General features: G+C 45.9%; 1 protein-coding gene across 3 annotated transcripts in view; it reads left to right on the top strand.

The window, feature by feature from the left end:
* The window catches only part of RABGAP1 (RAB GTPase activating protein 1), a 159,714-nt gene that overhangs the window by 139,128 nt on the left and 1,888 nt on the right, over window positions 1–18,698 (top strand). For all 3 annotated transcript variants that reach the window (XM_040631851.1, XM_040631852.1, XM_040631853.1), the window contains 6 exons: window positions 3,853–3,945; window positions 4,382–4,492; window positions 13,525–13,629; window positions 14,435–14,518; window positions 15,156–15,227; window positions 17,333–17,530. In XM_040631851.1, coding sequence (XP_040487785.1) covers window positions 3,853–3,945; window positions 4,382–4,492; window positions 13,525–13,629; window positions 14,435–14,518; window positions 15,156–15,227; window positions 17,333–17,530 — 663 coding nt within the window. The remainder of the gene's footprint in view (window positions 1–3,852; window positions 3,946–4,381; window positions 4,493–13,524; window positions 13,630–14,434; window positions 14,519–15,155; window positions 15,228–17,332; window positions 17,531–18,698) is intronic.

Genomic DNA, 18,698 nt, shown 5'->3' on the forward strand with positions numbered 1-18,698 from the left:
TTACAAACATAGTCTTATCCCAGGAAATTATATTAGAATTTTTCCCCCCTGAAAGTACATTTAAACGGAACAAATTTCAAAATTAACCTTCTTTGAGGGCAAAAATACCTCTGTGTGTGAAGCTGTGGCTTTCACAGCCTCCTGCTAGGAGTCCACTAATAGCGGGTATGATTCAGAGCTCTGGGGCTGAGTCTATAGCTTCCCTGCTTCCTAAATTCAATTAAAATGTTACTGGTGTAAGTAAGAGACAGATAGAATGAACCTTAGACTTTTAAGAGTGGGGACTGTGTCTGTTCATTGAGTATTTTCATCCTTGCGGTCTGTGAGGCATTAGGAATTTTATAGTAAATAAAAGTCCCTACCTTTGTGGAGCTTGCGTATTGTTCTGCGTACAACTTTGTATCACCAATGCCTCACAAGGAACACTGCTCAACTGTTGGATAAATAAATGTCCTGCTGCATCCTTATTAGGTTAAAAGGAAGGCCATTGGCTTTGATTTGTTCAGCATCTGATTATTGAGTTCCAGTTATGTTCCAGGCATTGAGCTGGGTACTGGAGATACGGGGTAAGCAAAACAGATGTGGCCTGTTTCCCAGTGGGAAGACAGACAATCAAGTAAGCACATAAATAAATAATTGTGAACTTGGACAGATGCCATGAAGGAATTGACTTGATGTTATGAGAATATATAACGAAGACCTGTCCCGATGGGGGAAGAGGGTGCCAGGGAAGGGTGCACTAAAGTGATGTTAGAGCTCAGTTCTGAAAGGTGAAGAGGAGTGAAGCAGGTGTGGGCTTGTCCAGGCAGGGGACCAGGCTTGTGCTAGATGTTCACTGTGGTTGCCATTTCTGTTCAGGAGAAAGGTTGATGCAAAGAAGAGGGGGTCCTTTCTCATTAATTTAACAAGCATTTGTGGGCAGTCTCTTTGTGCGTGGCAGGGGATGACGATGAGTAAGACAGTTCTGACCTGGGAAAGGCACTGATAATGGTCCAGACAGGCTGAGAGGTGCTGGTCTCTCTGGGGTGCCGCCTAATAAGGAGACTGGAATCGTGGCTTTTGCAGCTGGTACCTGTTGGTTCCCCATTTGGGTATCAGGCATCTTCCTTTTCAAGGGGTCCATTCCTCAGAGGAAGCCTGAATTAGTTGGCTCTGGTATACAGCCACCCATTCTCCAAAAGTCAGGATCAGCTGTGAACCCATTATAAGCAGTGTTGGTTTTACTTATCTTTTGTCTGTGGTGGGGGTTGGGGGTAGGGTGGTGAAGAAAGGGGGAGACCAGGAACAAGTGGGGATGAGAAATGGCAAAGCAAGCCAGAGCTGGTGAAGTCAGAACTCTGGACCAGTGAGGAAGATGGTGGAGCTCTGTTTGTATCCAGTCCTAAGGGGTGACCCCTGAGGACTGACTCAGAAGCACAGGTGGGGACCACCATCTAGAGAAGTGAGCAAGAAGAGCTCTTAGAGAAGTCCAGAATAATTAAGAGAATTATTTTTAAACAGCATTTATTTTGTTTCTTTTTTAAAAGATTTTATTTATTTAATTGAGAGGGAGAAAGAGTGAATGAGCAAGAGAGAGAACATGAGCCAGGGGGAAGGGCAGAGGGAGAGGGAGAAGCAAGCTCCCCGCTGAGTAGGGAGCCCGATACAGGGCTCAATCCCAGGACCCCAGGATCAAGACCTGAGCTGAAGGCAGATGCTTTGACTGAGCCACCCAGGTGCCCCTATTTTGTTCACCTAATTATAAAAAATACATCATGCTCAAGGCAGAGAATTTGGAAAATGTGGGAAGTACATAAAGAAATGCCTGTATCCTATCATGAGAATGTCAGAACCAGATGAGATAGCATATGTAAAGGGTCTGGTATCTCTCAGGTACTCAGTGTCCAGTAATGCCGTTACAGTGCTGAGGCCCAGTCAGCCCTTTGACTCTGATAATGAGGCCTTTATCTTAAGGGATAAGGAAATGTAGAAGTAATTATTTTGTATAGCCTTTTATAATACATGTTTATGGGGCTTGATGGTAGCTCTTCCTTACTCCAGCATGAGAATGAGAAATTGAAGAATCCTGGAGATTTATGAGAAGGTTTTGTAGGATTTGGTGTCAACTCTTGGGGGGGGGGGGGGTGCCTCCTAACCACTGTGCTCCCTTGTCAGTTACCCAGACTGAGTCCGGAGAACTCTGGGAGGGAGTGTTTTCTGCCCACAGGCCTCATTTATTGTCTGTTCCTCTACTATTGATCTGTTAGGATTGTTTATAAATTTACTGATCACCCCAGTGTTTTATTTAGGTGCTTTCTTCGTGAATCACTTATGTACACAAACATTTACCCTCGCATTGGCCTTAAACCGCAGAAGATCTGGCTTTAAAGTTGTCACTCTCTAGCTTGTGGCCTCACCCCAAGTGTTTAATGGGCATCTCTCTAAAGATGGCAGCCAGGGCATAGTGTTATTTTCCTGGCTGCCTGCCCACAGGCAGTAGCCAGACTCAGGAGTAAGCTGTGATTGAGGCAGACCTGTAAACATCTGACAAGGGCAGCATCCAGAGAGTCATTGGGAGGCAAGAGCAGGCAGCTCCAGTGAGATGGAAGGGGAATCATGGAACAGGCGACTGGAGATGCTGCACACTTGGGGCTGTCCTAGCCCTTTCGAGGTCTCCGTTTCTTTGCCTATTAAATAAGGAAGTTAGATAGCCCAGCTCTGAGATTCTTAATTCCCCAGAGCTGGGGTCTGAAAGACTTGTGAGCCAGCAGTGCTGTGTGGATTATATTAAAGCCTCGGGAAGGAATGTGTGTTAGCTTTATAATCAGTCATTATGTTGCACATACTGATTTTAGCACTTCTCTATTTCTTATATTTCAAAGTATTTAAAAGCGTAATTTAAAAAATACCAAAGGGAATGGGTTAGTGGTTTAGAGAAAGAAATCAAAAAGAGTAAGAGTTTTGATCCCTTCAAGATGCCCTTGAAGGGATGCCCTTGGTAATGTTTAGATTGAAGAAAAAAAGAGGCTAGCCTGTAAGGTGGGGTGGGGGGGCTGTTTAGGTAGAAGGAGAGACAGGAGAATAGAGAGAGAGATGATTTCCTGGAGGGAAGAAGAGTCATTTGGTCATGTTAAAGAATGAAAGGCAGGAATTTTGAAGTCTAGTTGGGGAGAGTTAGGACCCACTGGATGGAGTGAAAAAGAAACTACTAGTGACCTTCAAGAGAGCACTTTCTATAAAGTAGTCAGAGCAGAAGCTAGATTTAGATTAAAGAGAGGCCATGAAGCACGGCGAGTGAATTGTGCACACCTGTGGTTTGCCGTGGCTGGTAAGGAGCAGCTTGAGAGCAAGAGGACAGTAGTTTGATGGCAGAAGAGCAGCTAAGTAGAGTGGTCAGTAGAATGGTGTTTTTAAGGGCAGAGAGAATTGTGTCTATTTGATAGCACAGAAGGAGCTAGTAGAGAGGGAAAGTGATAGGTGGTAGGATAGTGAGGTGAGTACAGCTTGGACTTTGCATGGCGTTTAGCTGCCTGGGCTCCAATCCCAGTCTGCCAGTCCTTAACTCAGTGACCTTGGTCAAATTACATAACCTCCTTAATTAAACCCTCCGTTAAGTTGCTTGTAAAAGAAGGATGATAATACCTTATCTTGTTGAGGTACCCTGAGGTCACAGACTGAAAGCACCTTGCAGCAGTGCTGGTGTGAAGACAAGGGGGAGGGGGAGGGGGACGGTCAGGGACAGCAGGACTCAGAGCTCAGGTTGGAGGGGCAGCACCACTTCCATAGTGACTGGAGATGCCCAAGTCAGCGTGGGCCCTGAGACAACTGCCACTTTCTGATACTTTTTAATTTGTGCTGTGGTTTATCCTACAGATTAGTCAGAAGAAGTTGAAAAAATATGAAAAGGAGTATCACACCATGAGGGAACAGCAGGCCCAACAAGAAGACCCTCTCGAGCGATTCGAGGTTCGTTTGTTAATGGCTTGGGTCGATGTGAAGCGCTTTCAGCCTTTCATTTCCTATAATCATGCCTGTAACTAGCTTTGCTGAGTTCTTTTTAAAAATTCAGATCCACTGTTTCTAGGTTCAGGTTTCAGTTTGAATTTGCAAATGGAAAAGCAAGATCTGTTATGCTTTCAACCAGCTGCGTAGGTTGTCACAGTTCAGTGGCCTTTCGTCATGGTTAATCAGAAGTAGCTGCTTGACAAGGTCACTGGAACCAGTTAAATATTTCTCATCGGAGACGAAAAGAAGAAGTTATCGCTTGCTAGCACATGAGGACCGGCCACTCCTCCCATGATTTCCATAGGACTCAGAAATGAGTTTTGAGGGTTAGCCCTGAGAAATTGTCATCTCCATCTGATTTTTACATGTCTGTAACTGGTTTCTTTCCACCCTTCAGCGGGAGAACCGGCGTCTACAAGAAGCTAACATGAGGTTGGAACAGGAAAATGATGACTTAGCCCACGAGCTGGTGACCAGCAAGATTGCACTGAGGAAGGACCTGGATAATGTGAGTCTGACGTGACTAAAGGGATGGATTATTTTGAAACTTTCAGCTTCTCACTTTATCAAGTGCAGTCCTTGAATTGTAGTGTTGTTTTCCTAGTGTGTCACCTGTAAAGTGTCCCTCTTGCAAAACCACTTGCTCATGTCACTGTTGCTTCCCTCGTTTCCTTCAGGGGTTTTCCGGGAAGCCCTCCTTCCCACACTCTTCTTTTGCTATACAGGGTGTCCCTGAACTCCTGTCCCACCATTGTTTGATGACAGGCCTTTTGACTAATTCTTATGCTCCCACAATTGATAGTCGCATTTAATCATTATCCTTTACTTATCTCCCCCAAGAAGAGATTTTGTTCCCCTGAGTGGTAGGTGCCTATAGATAGCACCGCAGACTGTACCGAAGCAGCTTGCGATTTCACCGGGAATTTCAGCTGGCAGATGTTCTTTCTTTGCTTCTCCTAGTCTTAAAAAGTTCAAGATGATGGCTTTCCTGGCAGGGTATTTGTCCATTTTCTACACTACAAGCCTCCCTTTGAAAAAGTGTGGTCTTTCATTCATCGTTTAGAGCAGAAGTTGGCAACCTTTTTCTGTGAAGGGGATAGTCAGTATTTCCAGCTTTGTGGGCCATATGGTCTCTGTTACAACATCAGACTCTGCCATTGGCACCGAAATAGCCGTAGACAATAGGTAAAGGAATGAGCGCAGCTGTGTTCCAATAAAACTTTATTTACAAGAATAGGTAGAGGCTGGATTTGGCACATGGACTGTAGTTTGCCAACATCTGACTCATATTTCCCTGTCAGGCTCCTAAGATTACTATTCTGCTCATCGGTTTCCTAAGGTTCTAGAGAGAGGCTCAGGCTATTGAGGGTTTACAGGGAACTTACATGACATGTTGAACCCCGTAAGATCTGTGAACTTCACAAGGTCCTTGACATCCACCAAATGTGTAGGAAAATACTGTGTTCTGTATTTCTTCGGAAGTCTGTGCTTTCATTAGATTCTCAAAGTGGTTCACTCAGATGAAGAGAGAGCAAGATGGCGGTATCTACCAGTTTTTATTTTCTTTAGAAATAGTGTTGTGGCGTAAACATCTTTGAGCAGGCCTGCTGTTTGTTGTTTCTTTTTAAGATTTATTTATTTGGAAAAAGAAAATAAAGATTTATTTATTTGAGAATGGGGGGGAGGGGTGGGGAGGCAGAGGGAGAGGGAAGGAGAGCTGGACATGGGGCTTAATCATCCGACCCTGAGATCACAACCTGACCAAAACCAAGAGTTGCACGCTTAACCAGCGCACCACCCAGGCGCCCTGAGTAGACTAAAACCAGTTACTCTCCTTGCAAGTAGAGCAAGAAGTGGGAAGGTGGAAGATGAGCTGTGTCGCAGGGAACAGGGAAAACGCCACCGCATCCAGCGAGCCGCGGGCAGAGCAGCCGTCCTTCCTCTTGCTCGTCAGCTCTGCAGCGCTGCGTGTCACTGCGAAGGCTGCTTTTGCCAGTTCTGGGGGGAGGCAGTTTCCAGGCCATTAGTCCTCAGGAACCGGAACCTGGAGCTCTCGCTGCTTCCTCCGTTTACCACAGTCTGGCCCTCAGGTTTGAGTCGCCTCCTTCTGGCGCGGATTCCCGGCGTGCCGTCCGTTCTTTGTAGGGGCGCCGGAGGAGGCGCCCCCTCCTGCTTCAGCCTCTGAGCAGCGACACTGAAGCCGCCCCGCGCCCACCTGAGGCGTCTGCGCAGCAGCCGGAGGTCACGCAGAGAGGAGGTGAAAGAGACAAAGGAAAAAAAATGGGTCCTCGGTAGGAGCTTTGTGTTCCAGAAAACTGTAAGAAGAGGCACCTTGAGCTAAGATCCCGGGTAGCTGTGTAGTTGGAGCTGCTGCACGGTCCCCTGCCAGACGTTCCCCCACCAGACGTTCCCCCTGCAGGTGGGCACAGACTTCTCATGTTCTTGACGTCTGCTCCTAAATGGCGTAAACCTTTTTTCAGGTGGTCTTATCCTGACACAGTAAAGAGCTAGGTTCTTTAACATTCCTGATACCAGGAGTGAGAAATAGTAAAAATAATGTGAATTCCCATTTCGTGATGCTCTGTGTGACCGGCGCTGCGATAAGCACTTCGCTGACATCTGGTATCTCTTACCCTTGCCTCAGCCTTGTGAGGAGAGTTACATGAGCCCCACTGATGGATGAGGATTTTTATAACAATCATGAAACTTGAGATTCAGAGAGAGATGGAGGTGCCGTGGAGGGAGCAGAGCCAGGAGTCTAACCCAGGCCCATCTGATTGGAAAGCCCCAGGCTTTTCTATGATGCCACGCTGTCTCCAAAATAAATATGGAACAAGCACCTACGATTTGGTGTCATAACTACATCAAAAACATAGATAGTGACACATAACAAGCAAACGTTTCCTGACCGCTTACTGAGTTCTAGGCGTTGCTCTAAGTGCTTTTGTCCTCAAAACAACCCACATTGTGTCAGGGATACAGTATGATCCCCGTTTTACTGATGAGGAAACTGAGGGATAGCGTGACGTTTCGTATTGAAACCCGGATGGTCTGACACCACAGCTCACGCTCCTAACTTGGCTCAAAGGAGCAGGGCCCCTGCTGCCCTCAGGCTCGGGAACTTCAAACCGGGGTCCCTTCCTCCAGCTGGCTGCTTCAGTGCTGAGAAGACAGACCTTCCCCACACTGGACTTGGAGTCCCTTTCCCAAGCCTGTCTTCTCTTGTTCCTTTAGAATCATCACTGAATATCAGCTAGGTTCTGAAGTGAGGGGCATGGGATCCTTTCACCCCCTTTGTTTTTGGTCTTCAGGGACTCAGGTTTTGGGGGGAGGGTTTTGAGAGAGAGCACACAAGTGGGGGAGAGGGACAGAGAGAGAGGGACAAGCAGACTCCCTGCTGAGTGGGGAGCCTGATGCAGGGCTCAATCCCAGGACCCGGTGATCACGGCCTGAGCCACCCAGGTGCCCCCTCAGTCAGGTTTTTGAAAGAAATTCATTATTTTCAGCTTTTCCCTTTTTGCATCCCAGAGTGAAACTCTGGTGTGTCTTACCAATTTTCCAGAACACTCTGAATTTTCAGTTGATGTTTTATGTCACTTTTGTTACAGGAGATATTGCTAGTTAGCCACAGAAAGCCCTAGGTGAGCCCAGCCATGCTGTCTCCTCTATGAAGTGGGAGTCCTGCCTCAACCTAACATTGCACAAGGTCCCTGGCACAGGGCCAGCAGGACCTTCCCTGAGTCCCCTCTGGCACACTGTCTACAGTGAGTGTGATCAGAGTGAGGGAAACACTCAGGAGCCCACCTGCTGAGATTTCCAGTCTGGCTGCACTGCACACTAGATCTGTGACCTTGAGCGGCTTGCAGACCTTTCCTGAATGAATTACTTTGGCTTCTTCATCAAAAATCGATTGTATGGATGGTCTCCTCAATTCCATACCTGTTCCATTGATCTGTATGTGTATCCTCATGCTAACACCCGTCTTAATTACTGTAGCTTTACAATCTGAAAGTCAGGCCATGGGAGCAGTCTAACTTTGTTGTTCTTCTTAAAAAATATCGTTTGACTATTCTGTCATTTACATTTCTACGTAAGTACTAGAATCAGTTTGTCAACTTCTAGAAATAAAAGCCTCTGGGATTTTGAATGGGGTTGCGTTGAACCTATAAATCTCCTCAAATTCTTGTGGAGAATTATATCTGAATAATAACTGAACTTTACAATCCATGAATAGGTTGTAATTTTCATTTATTTGGGTCTTTTTCAATTTCAGCGTTGTTTTTTAGTTTTCAGTTAACAAGACTTGCACATTTTTTTTTAAAGATTTTATTTATTTATTCGACAGAGATAGAGACAGCCAGCGAGAGAGGGAACACAAGCAGCAGGAGTGGGAGAGGAAGAAGCAGGCTCATAGCAGAGGAGCCTGATGTGGGGCTCGATCCCATAACGCTGGGATCACGCCCTGAGCCGAAGGCAGACGCTTAACCGCTGTGCCACCCAGGCGCCCCAAGACTTGCACATTTTTAAATTTATTGTAAAGGATACTTCTTTTCTTTTCTTTTCTTTTCTTTCCTTTTCTTTTTTTTTCCTTTTTTCTTTTTTTTTTTTTTTAGATTTTTATTTGTTTATTTGACAGCCAGCCAGTGAGAGAGGGAACACAAGCAGGGGGAGTGGGAGAGGAAGAAGCAGGCTCCCAGTGGAGGAGCCTGATGTGGGGCTCGATCCCAGAACGCCAGGATCACGCCCTGAGCCGAAGGCAGACGCCTAATGACTGAGCCACCCAGGCGCCCCTGGATACTTGTTTTCTAAATTGCGTTTTCCAATTGTTTATTGCTAGTCTCTAGAAATAAAATTGATTACATGACTTTCTATCCTATGACCCTGCTGAATTCACTTACAATTCTAGTAGCTTTTTTGTTCACTGTTTAGGATTTTCCACATACACAATCATGTCATCTCTGAATAAAGACACTTTTACTTGCTTTCAAGTCTTTATGCCTTTTTCTTCTCCTTGTCTTCCTTCACTGACCAGGATCTTCAGAACAGTGTTGAATGGAATCACGGCTTTGTGCCAGGTGTTATCTCTGGGTTTTCATAGATCAGGTGGATGAAGTTCTCCTTTCTTCTTGTTTGCTGAGTTTTTGTCACGAATCGGTGTTGAATTTTGTCAGATGCTCTTCCTGCATCTGTTGAGATGATTATTTCCTGTTTCTCCTAATTCTGTGAATATGGGGATGTAATTTGAGTTTTCAATGTAAACCAACCTTTGCATTCCTAGGACACTTGGGGTTTCCTTTTTTCTCCTTAAGATTTTTATTTGTATTAAAATATTTGTGTTTATGAGGAATATTTGTCTGGAGTTTGTGTAACGTTTTGTCTTGTTTTGGTACCCGGGTAGTGATGGCCTTCTAAAATGAACTCGGAAGTGTTCCCTCCTGTTTTCTTAAGGACTTTTTGTAGGATTATTCCTTGATTAAATCTTTGATTCCCTAGTGAGGTCATGTGGGCCTGGAATTTTCTTAGGAAGTTATTTAATTATGAATTCAGTTTATTTCCAGATATGGAAATTTTCTGATTCTCATGTCTGTTTTTATAATTGTATCTTTCAGGTAACTCGGTCATTTTAGTTGTCAGAGGTATTGGTATAAAGTCATTGTTATTTCCTTACTCTTTTAATGTTTATAGGATCTATTGAGATGTTCTGTTTTTCATTCCTGATATGAGACATTTGTGTCTTTTCTCCTTTTTCCTTAATCTGACTAGGAATTTATCAGGTGTGTGGATTTCTTCAAAACCCAGTTTTTGGTTTAATTTTTTTCTTTGTTTCGTTTCATTGATTTCTGCTTTTTGTTGCCTTTATCCTGACTTCATTTTTGGTTTAATTTGCTCCTGTTCCTAGCTGATCTTTTTTTTTTTTTTTTAAGATTATTTTAGAAAGAGTGAGGTCACACGCGGGGTGGGGGGGCAGGGGGCAGAAGGAAAGAGAGGATCTCAGGCGGACTCCTCACCAAGCACAGAGTCAGACTCGGGGCTCTATCTTGTGACCCCAAGATCATGACCTAAGCTGAAATTAAGAGTTTGACACTTAGCTGACTGAGCCACCCAGGCACCCCTGCTCTTTTTCTAGCTAATCTTAAAAACAAAGCTTGATCATTAATTCTAGACCCTGTTTTTCTAAAATAAGCATTTAAAGTTACAAATCTCCTTGAAGCACTGTTTCAGCTGCATCCCACATATTTTTTTTTCATTGTTTTTTTTATTTTCATTCAGTTCTTATTTTCATTTTTTTCATTTATTTTATTTTTATTTTTATTTTTTTATTTTTATTTTTTTATTTTTTATTTTCATTCAGTTCTTATTATTTTTCCTTTGACCTGTGAATTGATTAGTAGTGTGTTGTTTAATTTTCAACTATTAGGGATTTTTCCCAAAAATCAATCTTTTTTTTCTCTTTTTTTTTTCTTTCTAGATTTCATTTATTTATTTAAGAGAGCAAGAACAAGCGGAGGGGAGGGGCAGAGGGAGCGGGACACAGGGCCCACTCCCAGGACCTCGAGATCACGACCTGAGCCAAAGGCAGATGCCTAACTGACTGAGCCACCCAGGCGCCTCCTCCCAGAAATTTTTCTGTTGTTAATTTATAATTTAATTCAGCTGTGATCAGAGTACATATCCTTTCTGATTTTAATCCTTTTAAAATATATTTATGCTAATTTTAGTGCCTACCTTATGGTCTGTTTGGGTGTATGTCCCACATGTCCATTTGGAAGTGGAAAATGTGTGCTGTGTTACTGTGAGTGCAGCACTCTATAAATGTCAGTTTGCTCAAGTTGGTTGAGTATTATTGGAATCTTCCATGAACGTACTGGTTTTCCCTCTCTACTTGTTCTATCACTTAATGAGAGGACAGTGAGGAAATCTCTAACCATGCATTTATTTCACCTTTCAATTATGTTAGTTTTCATTTCCTGTAATTTGAACTTATTCACGTTTCAGATTATTACACCTTCTCAATGGAGTAAGTCTTTTATTGTTATGAAATGTCCCTCTTTGTCCCTAGTAATACTCTGCTCTGAAATCTACTTTGATATTAATAGTCACTTCTACTTTCATAGTATTGCCTGGTATACATCTTTTTCCGTCCTTTGACTTTTAATATGTCTGTGTCTTTATACTTAAAACTATTTTTTGTAGCCAGCATATAGCTGGGTCTTGCTTTTTTTATTCAGTCTGATAATCTCCTCCTTTTAATTAGAATGTTTAGGCCAGTTACATTAATGTAATTATTTCTATGGTAGATTTAAGTCTGCCACCTTGCTTATTGTTCTCTATTTGTTGCATTTGCTTTTTCTTTCTCCTTTTCTGCCTCCTTTGGTTTAAAGGTTTTGTTTTGTTTTGTTTTGTTTGTTTGTTTTCTTTAAGTAATCTCGACACCCAGCATGGGGCTTGAACTCACAGCCCCGAGATCAGGAGTTGCACTCTCTTCTGACTGAGCCAGGCAGGAGCCCCTCTGTCGTCTTTGGTTTAATTGGGTATTTTCATGTTTTCAGTTTATCTCCTCTATTGCTGTGTTAGCTATTCCAGAGCTCTCTTATCTCCAGGCCTCTGTCCCCCAGCTTCCAACCACCTCAGCATCCCTGTTCCCTTAACTCTACCTCCTTGACCTTTTGAAACATGCTGTTTGGAACCCTTCACTCTCCTTCTTGGTCCAGAATGTGCCTCTAGGTAGAAACCCAGGGTGATAGTGGGATTCATCTTGTTTGTTTTCTTTCTCCCAGGAACCACAGTTCTGCATGTATTGTTTTCAGTGTCTGAAAACAGTAGTTTCATACATTTTGTCCATTTTTTGTTTACAGTGGGAGGGTGAATCTGGTCCCTGTTAGTCCTTCATGACCAGAAGTGGAAGTCAGGATTTGTGTTTATTATCTCCAGATGCTTCCTCTTCATAATGCTCATGCAGATAGAGTGCTGAGAGTGTGGTGCCCTGAGGGGACACGGGTTAGGCCAGTCCAGTAGCTTCTGTGCACATTCCTCTCACACAGCATTGAGAGTCAGCTCTTGGAGAGATGGCACAAACACTGGGCTTAACGTCCCACCACCTGATTGCAGATGATAGCTCTGCTATGTGCCTTGTGAGAACCTGAGAGAATCCCTTCCCCACCTGCCTTTTTATAATTGGGGAGCCAGGGTGGGCAGGGAGGCCTTGACTTCAAAGACCCAGTTCATGACCTGGCTGTTTCACACTTCTCAGAATCACTGCCATGGTAGTGATGCTGAGTGACTGAGCGAACGGACGTGTGTGCCCCAGGCTCCGGAGCACTGCGCAGAGGATGGTAACGGAGTCCAGGGGAGAGAGGAGAACGGGGACAGGTTGCTCCACAGATGGAAGTAAAACCAGTCTGTAACAGGACTTAGTTCTCCTCACCAGTTGTTTCCTCTGCTGTTTGGTTCTCATTTCCTTTCATTGCTTCTTGGGTTTGAGCTAGAGAAGGAGCTGACAGGCCACAGCCCGGACAGGACAGGCCTTAACTCTAGGACCCGCTTAACTGAACGCATGTGCACCCTGCCCTAATTAATGGCCTTCTGAGGTGGTGTTATTGAGCCGCTAGTTCTCCACGTAGGGCCCCAGCCCCGCGGCTCGTGTTCCTCCCAGAGAAGACACTGCAGAGCACGCGTGGTGTGGTAGAAAGCGCAGGCGCTCCGTGGCACCTCTTCAGCTGGGTGACGTCAGAAGCGCCGTTTAATTTCAGGGAACCGCTTCCATTCATTGTTGAAAAGGGGGCTGTGGAACGAGCTGGCAGAGACCCTCTGCGGCTAAGGTTGTGCAGCTAGGAGCTTCTGCCCCCAGTTCTGCGGCTGCCCTCTGACGCGCTCCCCTTCGCTTATCCTTGCAGTGCCCAGCGTCAGGGGCTCCTCCGTCAGGCACAGCTCTGTCATTTTCACTTAGACACACAGATCTACCCACCAGACCTTTGCATGTTTTCAAAAAGAACTGGGGTGGAGGGGCCATTTCAGATCGTGGGTAAGCGAGTGCCAGGAAAGAGGCGGCCTCCTTTATTATGTGATGAGAATGAAATGTAGCCGTTGTTTGGGGAAGCAGAGGAAATACTGAGAGTCTCGGGGAAGAAAACCAGGATTTATTATTACTATTAATGATCATGACTGCTGCCTTGTATTGAATGCTTACCACCTGCTAGGTGCTGTGCTGAGTCCTTCCTGTGCCTTATCCCTCAGATGACAAGCCTGAAGCTCAGGAAGATTCTCAGTGACTTGTCCAAGTGTATGGTCAGAGAGCGATGAGTTGAGTCCAGGCTGTCCGGTGCCGAAGGCTGAGCTCCTAACCACTGTCCCTCACAACATCTGTGCAAGAGGCTGGGCCAGGCACTTCTGCATCAGTCTAGTCTCTGTCTGACCTCCAGCATATCTTTCTTTTTCCTGGATCACTTTCCCTGTCACGTTAAAAAGGGATCGTCCCGAGCAATTCAAATCCCATCCAGTTCTCAATTCTTGTTCTGTGACAGCATCTTTTACATGTTTCAGGCTGAAGAGAAGGCAGATGCACTCAATAAGGAGCTGCTTATGACCAAACAGAAGTTGATTGATGCTGAAGAAGAGAAAAGACGGCTGGAAGACGAGTCAGCTCAGGTAGGGGGAGCTCTGCCCCCCCCCCACGCGCCTCTGTGTCCTGTAAGCACCTGAGAGTCCCAAGGCCGGCTGGAGGCTTCCTGTTGGCACTGGGGAGCCACAGACAGCTGGCTGCAGTGTCTCTCCAAAGACTTTTTCTATCTACCATGTAAAGCATAGGAGTTACCAATAATTAGAGCATAGGAGGAGACACTGGGGCAAACCCATCCTTCCTTGGGACAAGAGAAATTCCTGTGCGTCAGCAACTCAATGTGAAAAGAGTGTGAGCGTTTCTGTAGAAGGAAAGCAGACATCTTATAATGTCTGGCTCTTGCCCTACCTATCCACTGGCATCTCCCCCATAGAGCAGACTCTGGAAGGCCTGTCTTGCACCAGCTGTCCAGTCACTGGGCACGGGATGCTGCGCAGCCTGCAGCAAGTCCCTCCTTGCCCCCATGGTCCTCTCTCGTCCCCGGCAGGACTTCCTGAGGTGAGAGACGACGAGGCTCTGTCTCTGTATGGAGGACACAGGAGTCCTCTGATGAGCTTTAGTCCGTTGGGTCTGTGCTGCTTCCTCAGCTCAGGCCCACAGGCAGGGAGGGACCTCAGCAAAAGCCCCACTCCAAAATGGAGTTTCATGTTTGGGGGAGTTTTGACTTTTCTCTCCATCTCCTGGCATCGAGAGCAGGTAGGTGAAATGCAGCCCTTCCAGAGTCGTCAGATACTTTTCGAAAAGCCCAGAACTAAGCAGTTAGTGCCAGAGCTTTATATTTCCCTTAAAACAGTCACTTTTCCTTTTTTTTTTTTTTTTTTTTAATGTATGCAGTTAAAAGAAATGTGTCGTCGGGAACTTGACAAAGCAGAATCTGAGATTAGAAAAAACAGTTCTATCATTGGTGACTACAAGCAGGTGAGTCTGAGCGCCCTGTAAGTGGGCCGTGTATTCTGGAAGCCCTGCTTGTCTGGATAAATGCGTCCCCTCCACAGCCGCCTGGCACCTACACCGACCAGTGACGTCCCTACTGGGCAGGTGACCTCACTGCTCCTCAGTACTGACACGAGAGAAATTATCACTGTCTCAGAGAACTGTTGTGAGGATTCCATAAGGTCAGGTCTGTAGGGAGCCTGGCACGGTGCCCAGCATATGAACAGGCATTTCATAAAAGAAAGCCACCCTGTCCCTACGGCCTCGTGTTCACGTGTGGTCACATGATACAGAACCACTTCTCTCCCTGGCGGGTTGGGTGTTAACAACTAAATGGGTCTTGTTCTTTCCTAAACTCGGATCTCCTGCTGGCTCGTGAGTCTGTCACGTGTCTGTAAACCGTCGGCCGTGGAGTGTGGCACTGACAGTCCCTCACGTCCCGGGCCGATGGATGCAGAGGTGGTGGCACAGCAGAGGGGCCTCGGCTCGCCCTCAGCTCCCTTCCTGCCCCGCGCTCCACGTTTGCGGCCACTCCGGCTTCCACTGCAGAATTCCTCCCAAGCCCGGGTTCTGCATGTGATGACATGCTCAAGAGATTGTCACTTTATGTTTGTTTCTTTAGATTTGTTCTCAGTTGAGTGAAAGATTGGAGAAGCAGCAGACAGCTAATAAAGTGGAAATTGAGAAAATTCGGGTAAGTTTTCCTTTACCAAAGAGAGTCTGTTCTGTACCACATGGTTCCTTGTGCTTTGCTAGGCACCACAGCTTCTGGGAGGGGTGGTTGACTTCGATTTCAGAAGTGAGAGAAGCTTGCAAGGACGTGATGAGGGACCCGTCGTGGCCTGGCTCCGTGACCGAAAGCTGACGCTGTGCGGGTTTCCTCTGGAAGGAAGGAGTCCAGATGCAACCCGGGAGCTCTGGTTTTAGATCTTGAAATACAAACGCCCTTTTCCTCACATAACATCCTCTGGATGATGTGACTGTAACAAAAAGTGACCCAAGATTTGCACATGTCACGAGAGCAGGTGATCACTGCAGTGCCGCACAGGTGAGGGAGGGCTGCCAGCACTGGTTGTGGGGGGGAGGGGGGTGCAGAGGTCAGGACCCTGTGGTATCATTTGTCACATACACCCCTTCCCCCGTTCTGTAAAATGAGGACAGTCAACTCCCCCTCTGAGCTCAATTCCTTTTTGCTCTAATGGATCCAAATCCAATGAGGACTTTACTTTTTAAATGTTTTTGTTGCCAGTGCAGGGGCTTTTGTAATTTGGTACTTTTTTTATTTTTTAATTTTTTAAAAGATTTTATTTATTTGACCAAGTGAGAGAGAGTGCACATGAGCGGGGGGGGAGGGGCAGAGGGAGAAGCAGGCTCCCCCCTGAGCAGCGAGCCTGATTTGGGACTCGATCCCAGGACCCTGAGACCATGACATGAGCCAAAGGCAGACGCTTCACTGACTGAGCCACCCAGGTGCCCGGTGCTTGCTTTAAGCTATACCTGTATTAGAGCAGTCACCAGATTTTTCCAAGAAGAGTAACTTACTGAAAGATGCTCTGCTAACATATTTATAGCTCAGTGGACAGGAAGGTGGGAAAGTTCTGTGCTCATGGCCTTATTCACACACATCACCGTTTGACCTAGAGCAAGATGGCACCTGGCCTCCATCCTAAGCAGTGTTTAACTAGCACTGTCCATTTTTTTAATGTAATTTATTATCTGATTCTAAAACTAGCAATGTTCATTGCAGAAAATTTGGAAAATAAGAGTAAGAAAACAAACCCTTATATTACCCGTAGATAATCTCACCATTGATAACACGCTGGTGTGTGTTCTTTCCGTGCTTGTTCTGTGTTTCAGTATACAAAATGCTGTTCATTCTAAGCTATGAGGTTTTTTTCACATTTACTCTGAAATTGGGACATGTTTTGTAACTGATGGCCTTCTAAAGTCGTTTAATTGGGGGCACCTGGGTGGCTCAGTCGGTCAGGCATCCAGCTCTTGATTTTGGCTCAGGTCTCGATCTCAGGGTCATGAGATCGAGCCCCGTGTGAGCCCCATGTTGGGCTGCGTGCTGGGGGTGGAGCCTGCTTGGGATTCTGTCTCTCCCTCTGCCCCTCATCTCTCTCTCTCTCAAAATATAATATAGTATTATAATATAATATAATATAATATAATAATATATAATATAATATAATAATAATAAAAACGTGGTTTTAATTGGCAGCATATTTTCTTAGAGGAACAAATGAGGTTTCTCCCAGTCGGGGACATCTTATTTTAATGAAACGTGGTATATATTTGTAACCATGCTTCACAGACATTTCTGTGTCCTGGTTCACGAGCATTTAACCATTTTACCAAGTTATGAAAAATTCCTCAAACACTGGAGGAATGTATGGCTGCCTGCATACTTCCTTGTATAAATGCGGCAGAGTATATATTTAATTTCTCACAGTGGTTGGATCGTTTATCCCCCCATTATTTTTCTGTCTCTGATTCTGCAGTGAGAATCATTGTACAGAAATCTTTAGTCACTGCATCTTCGTTTGTTTAACCAAGGTTCCTTGGAGGTGAGATGAGCAGACCTAGGCAGAAGCATGTTCTTACTGATTTTAGCGTAGGATCCCACTTGGCGTTTCCACTAGGGTATCTGCCAGTTTACAAAGAGAACAGAGTTTTTCGGGAGCTCTAGTGCTCAACCCAGAAGCCACCTCTTGGCTCCCCAAAGAGGAGATGCCCACAGCTTCCTACAGGCCGGCTTCTCCTCCTCGCCTGTTCACATCTGACGTTCACTTTCAGCAAAAAGTGGATGACTGTGAGCGCTGCCGGGAGTTTTTCAACAAAGAAGGTCGCATCAAGGGCGTGAGCTCAGCTAAGGAAGTTCTCGACGAGGACACAGATGAAGAGAAGGAGACGCTCAAGAACCAGTTGAGAGAGATGGAGCTGGAGCTGGCGCAGACCAAGCTGCAGCTGGTGGAGGCCGAGTGCAAGATACAGGTGAGCGCCGCCCGCCCCGCCTGGGCTGGAGACCCTAGAAACGGTCACTGTGCCTTGGGGGTTTTTTCCCTTTTAAACTTTGACCATAGTCCTTATAGGAAGCCCATTACTTGTTACTTACGAGTGAATACTTAATTAGTATTTGGCCTGTCAGAATTGGACTTTCTCGTAATGAGACTTGGCCATCAAGCTTGGAGTGTTTTTGGTGGAGCAGAGACATGCTTGGAAGTCACTGCTGCACCACCAAAATCTGCGACCTTGGGTTTGTACGTGACCTCCTTACACTTCAGGTTCCTCATCTGCAAATGGAGATGATGCGGGCCCCTATCTCATAGTTTGCTTTGAAGGCTAAATAGGATAAAGCATAGAAAGGGCTCGGCACAGGGCCTGAGGACTTCCTAAATCACCTCTTAGTCCCAGCTCCCATCACTTAACTGGCTTTGCGACTTTGGACGTGTAACCTGATTGATCTGAGCCTCCATTCCTGACAAAGAAATGGGGGTTTACTTCAGTCATCTTTATCTTGCGAGGCCAGTTCCACGAGCCCCAATCCGGAGCATAAGGTGGGCCCTAAGCACTGCTTGTGGAAGGGACTAAGTTCAGGCCTGAAGCTTAGGGCCTGGTCTCCCACATCGCACACATTCACTGGGCATCTGCTCTTTGCCAGGCCCTGTTCAAGGTGCTGGGGTTGCAAAGCTAAGACATGGCTTGTGTGACTGTCCAGGACAATAAGGAAAAGCACCACCAAGGCAGCCATATGTGAGCTGTGGTCAGAGAATGAACAAGGGTTGCAGCGGCAGAAGAGAAAGAACAGTGAGCTTTCCTGGAGGAGGGAGCAGCGTGCTGAGCAGCAGAGGGAGGAGAGGGCCTGCCCAGTAAGGCGTGTCAGGAAGCTAGGGGTGGAGGTGGGTACTGAGCTGGCAGTCTCTGGGTCCAGATCATGAAACACCTCAAATGCCTTGCCTGGGAGTCTAGACTTTCAAGGTCTTTGCTAGAAATGAATGGCGTGGACTTACCTGGAGCACCAGCCCTGTCTGCCTGGTGTGTAATAGGTTGACAGGAGAGAGAGGCGTTCAGTTAGGAGGTTGTTTTAATAAATAGACTAGGCAAGAAATGAAGAGGTCCTCACTAGCAAAGATTCCGGAACTCAAGGGATTCCAGATCCTTT

The sequence above is a fragment of the Ursus maritimus genome, unplaced genomic scaffold, assembly GCF_017311325.1.
Source record: "Ursus maritimus isolate PB19 unplaced genomic scaffold, ASM1731132v1 scaffold_17, whole genome shotgun sequence".
NCBI lineage: Eukaryota > Metazoa > Chordata > Mammalia > Carnivora > Ursidae > Ursus > Ursus maritimus.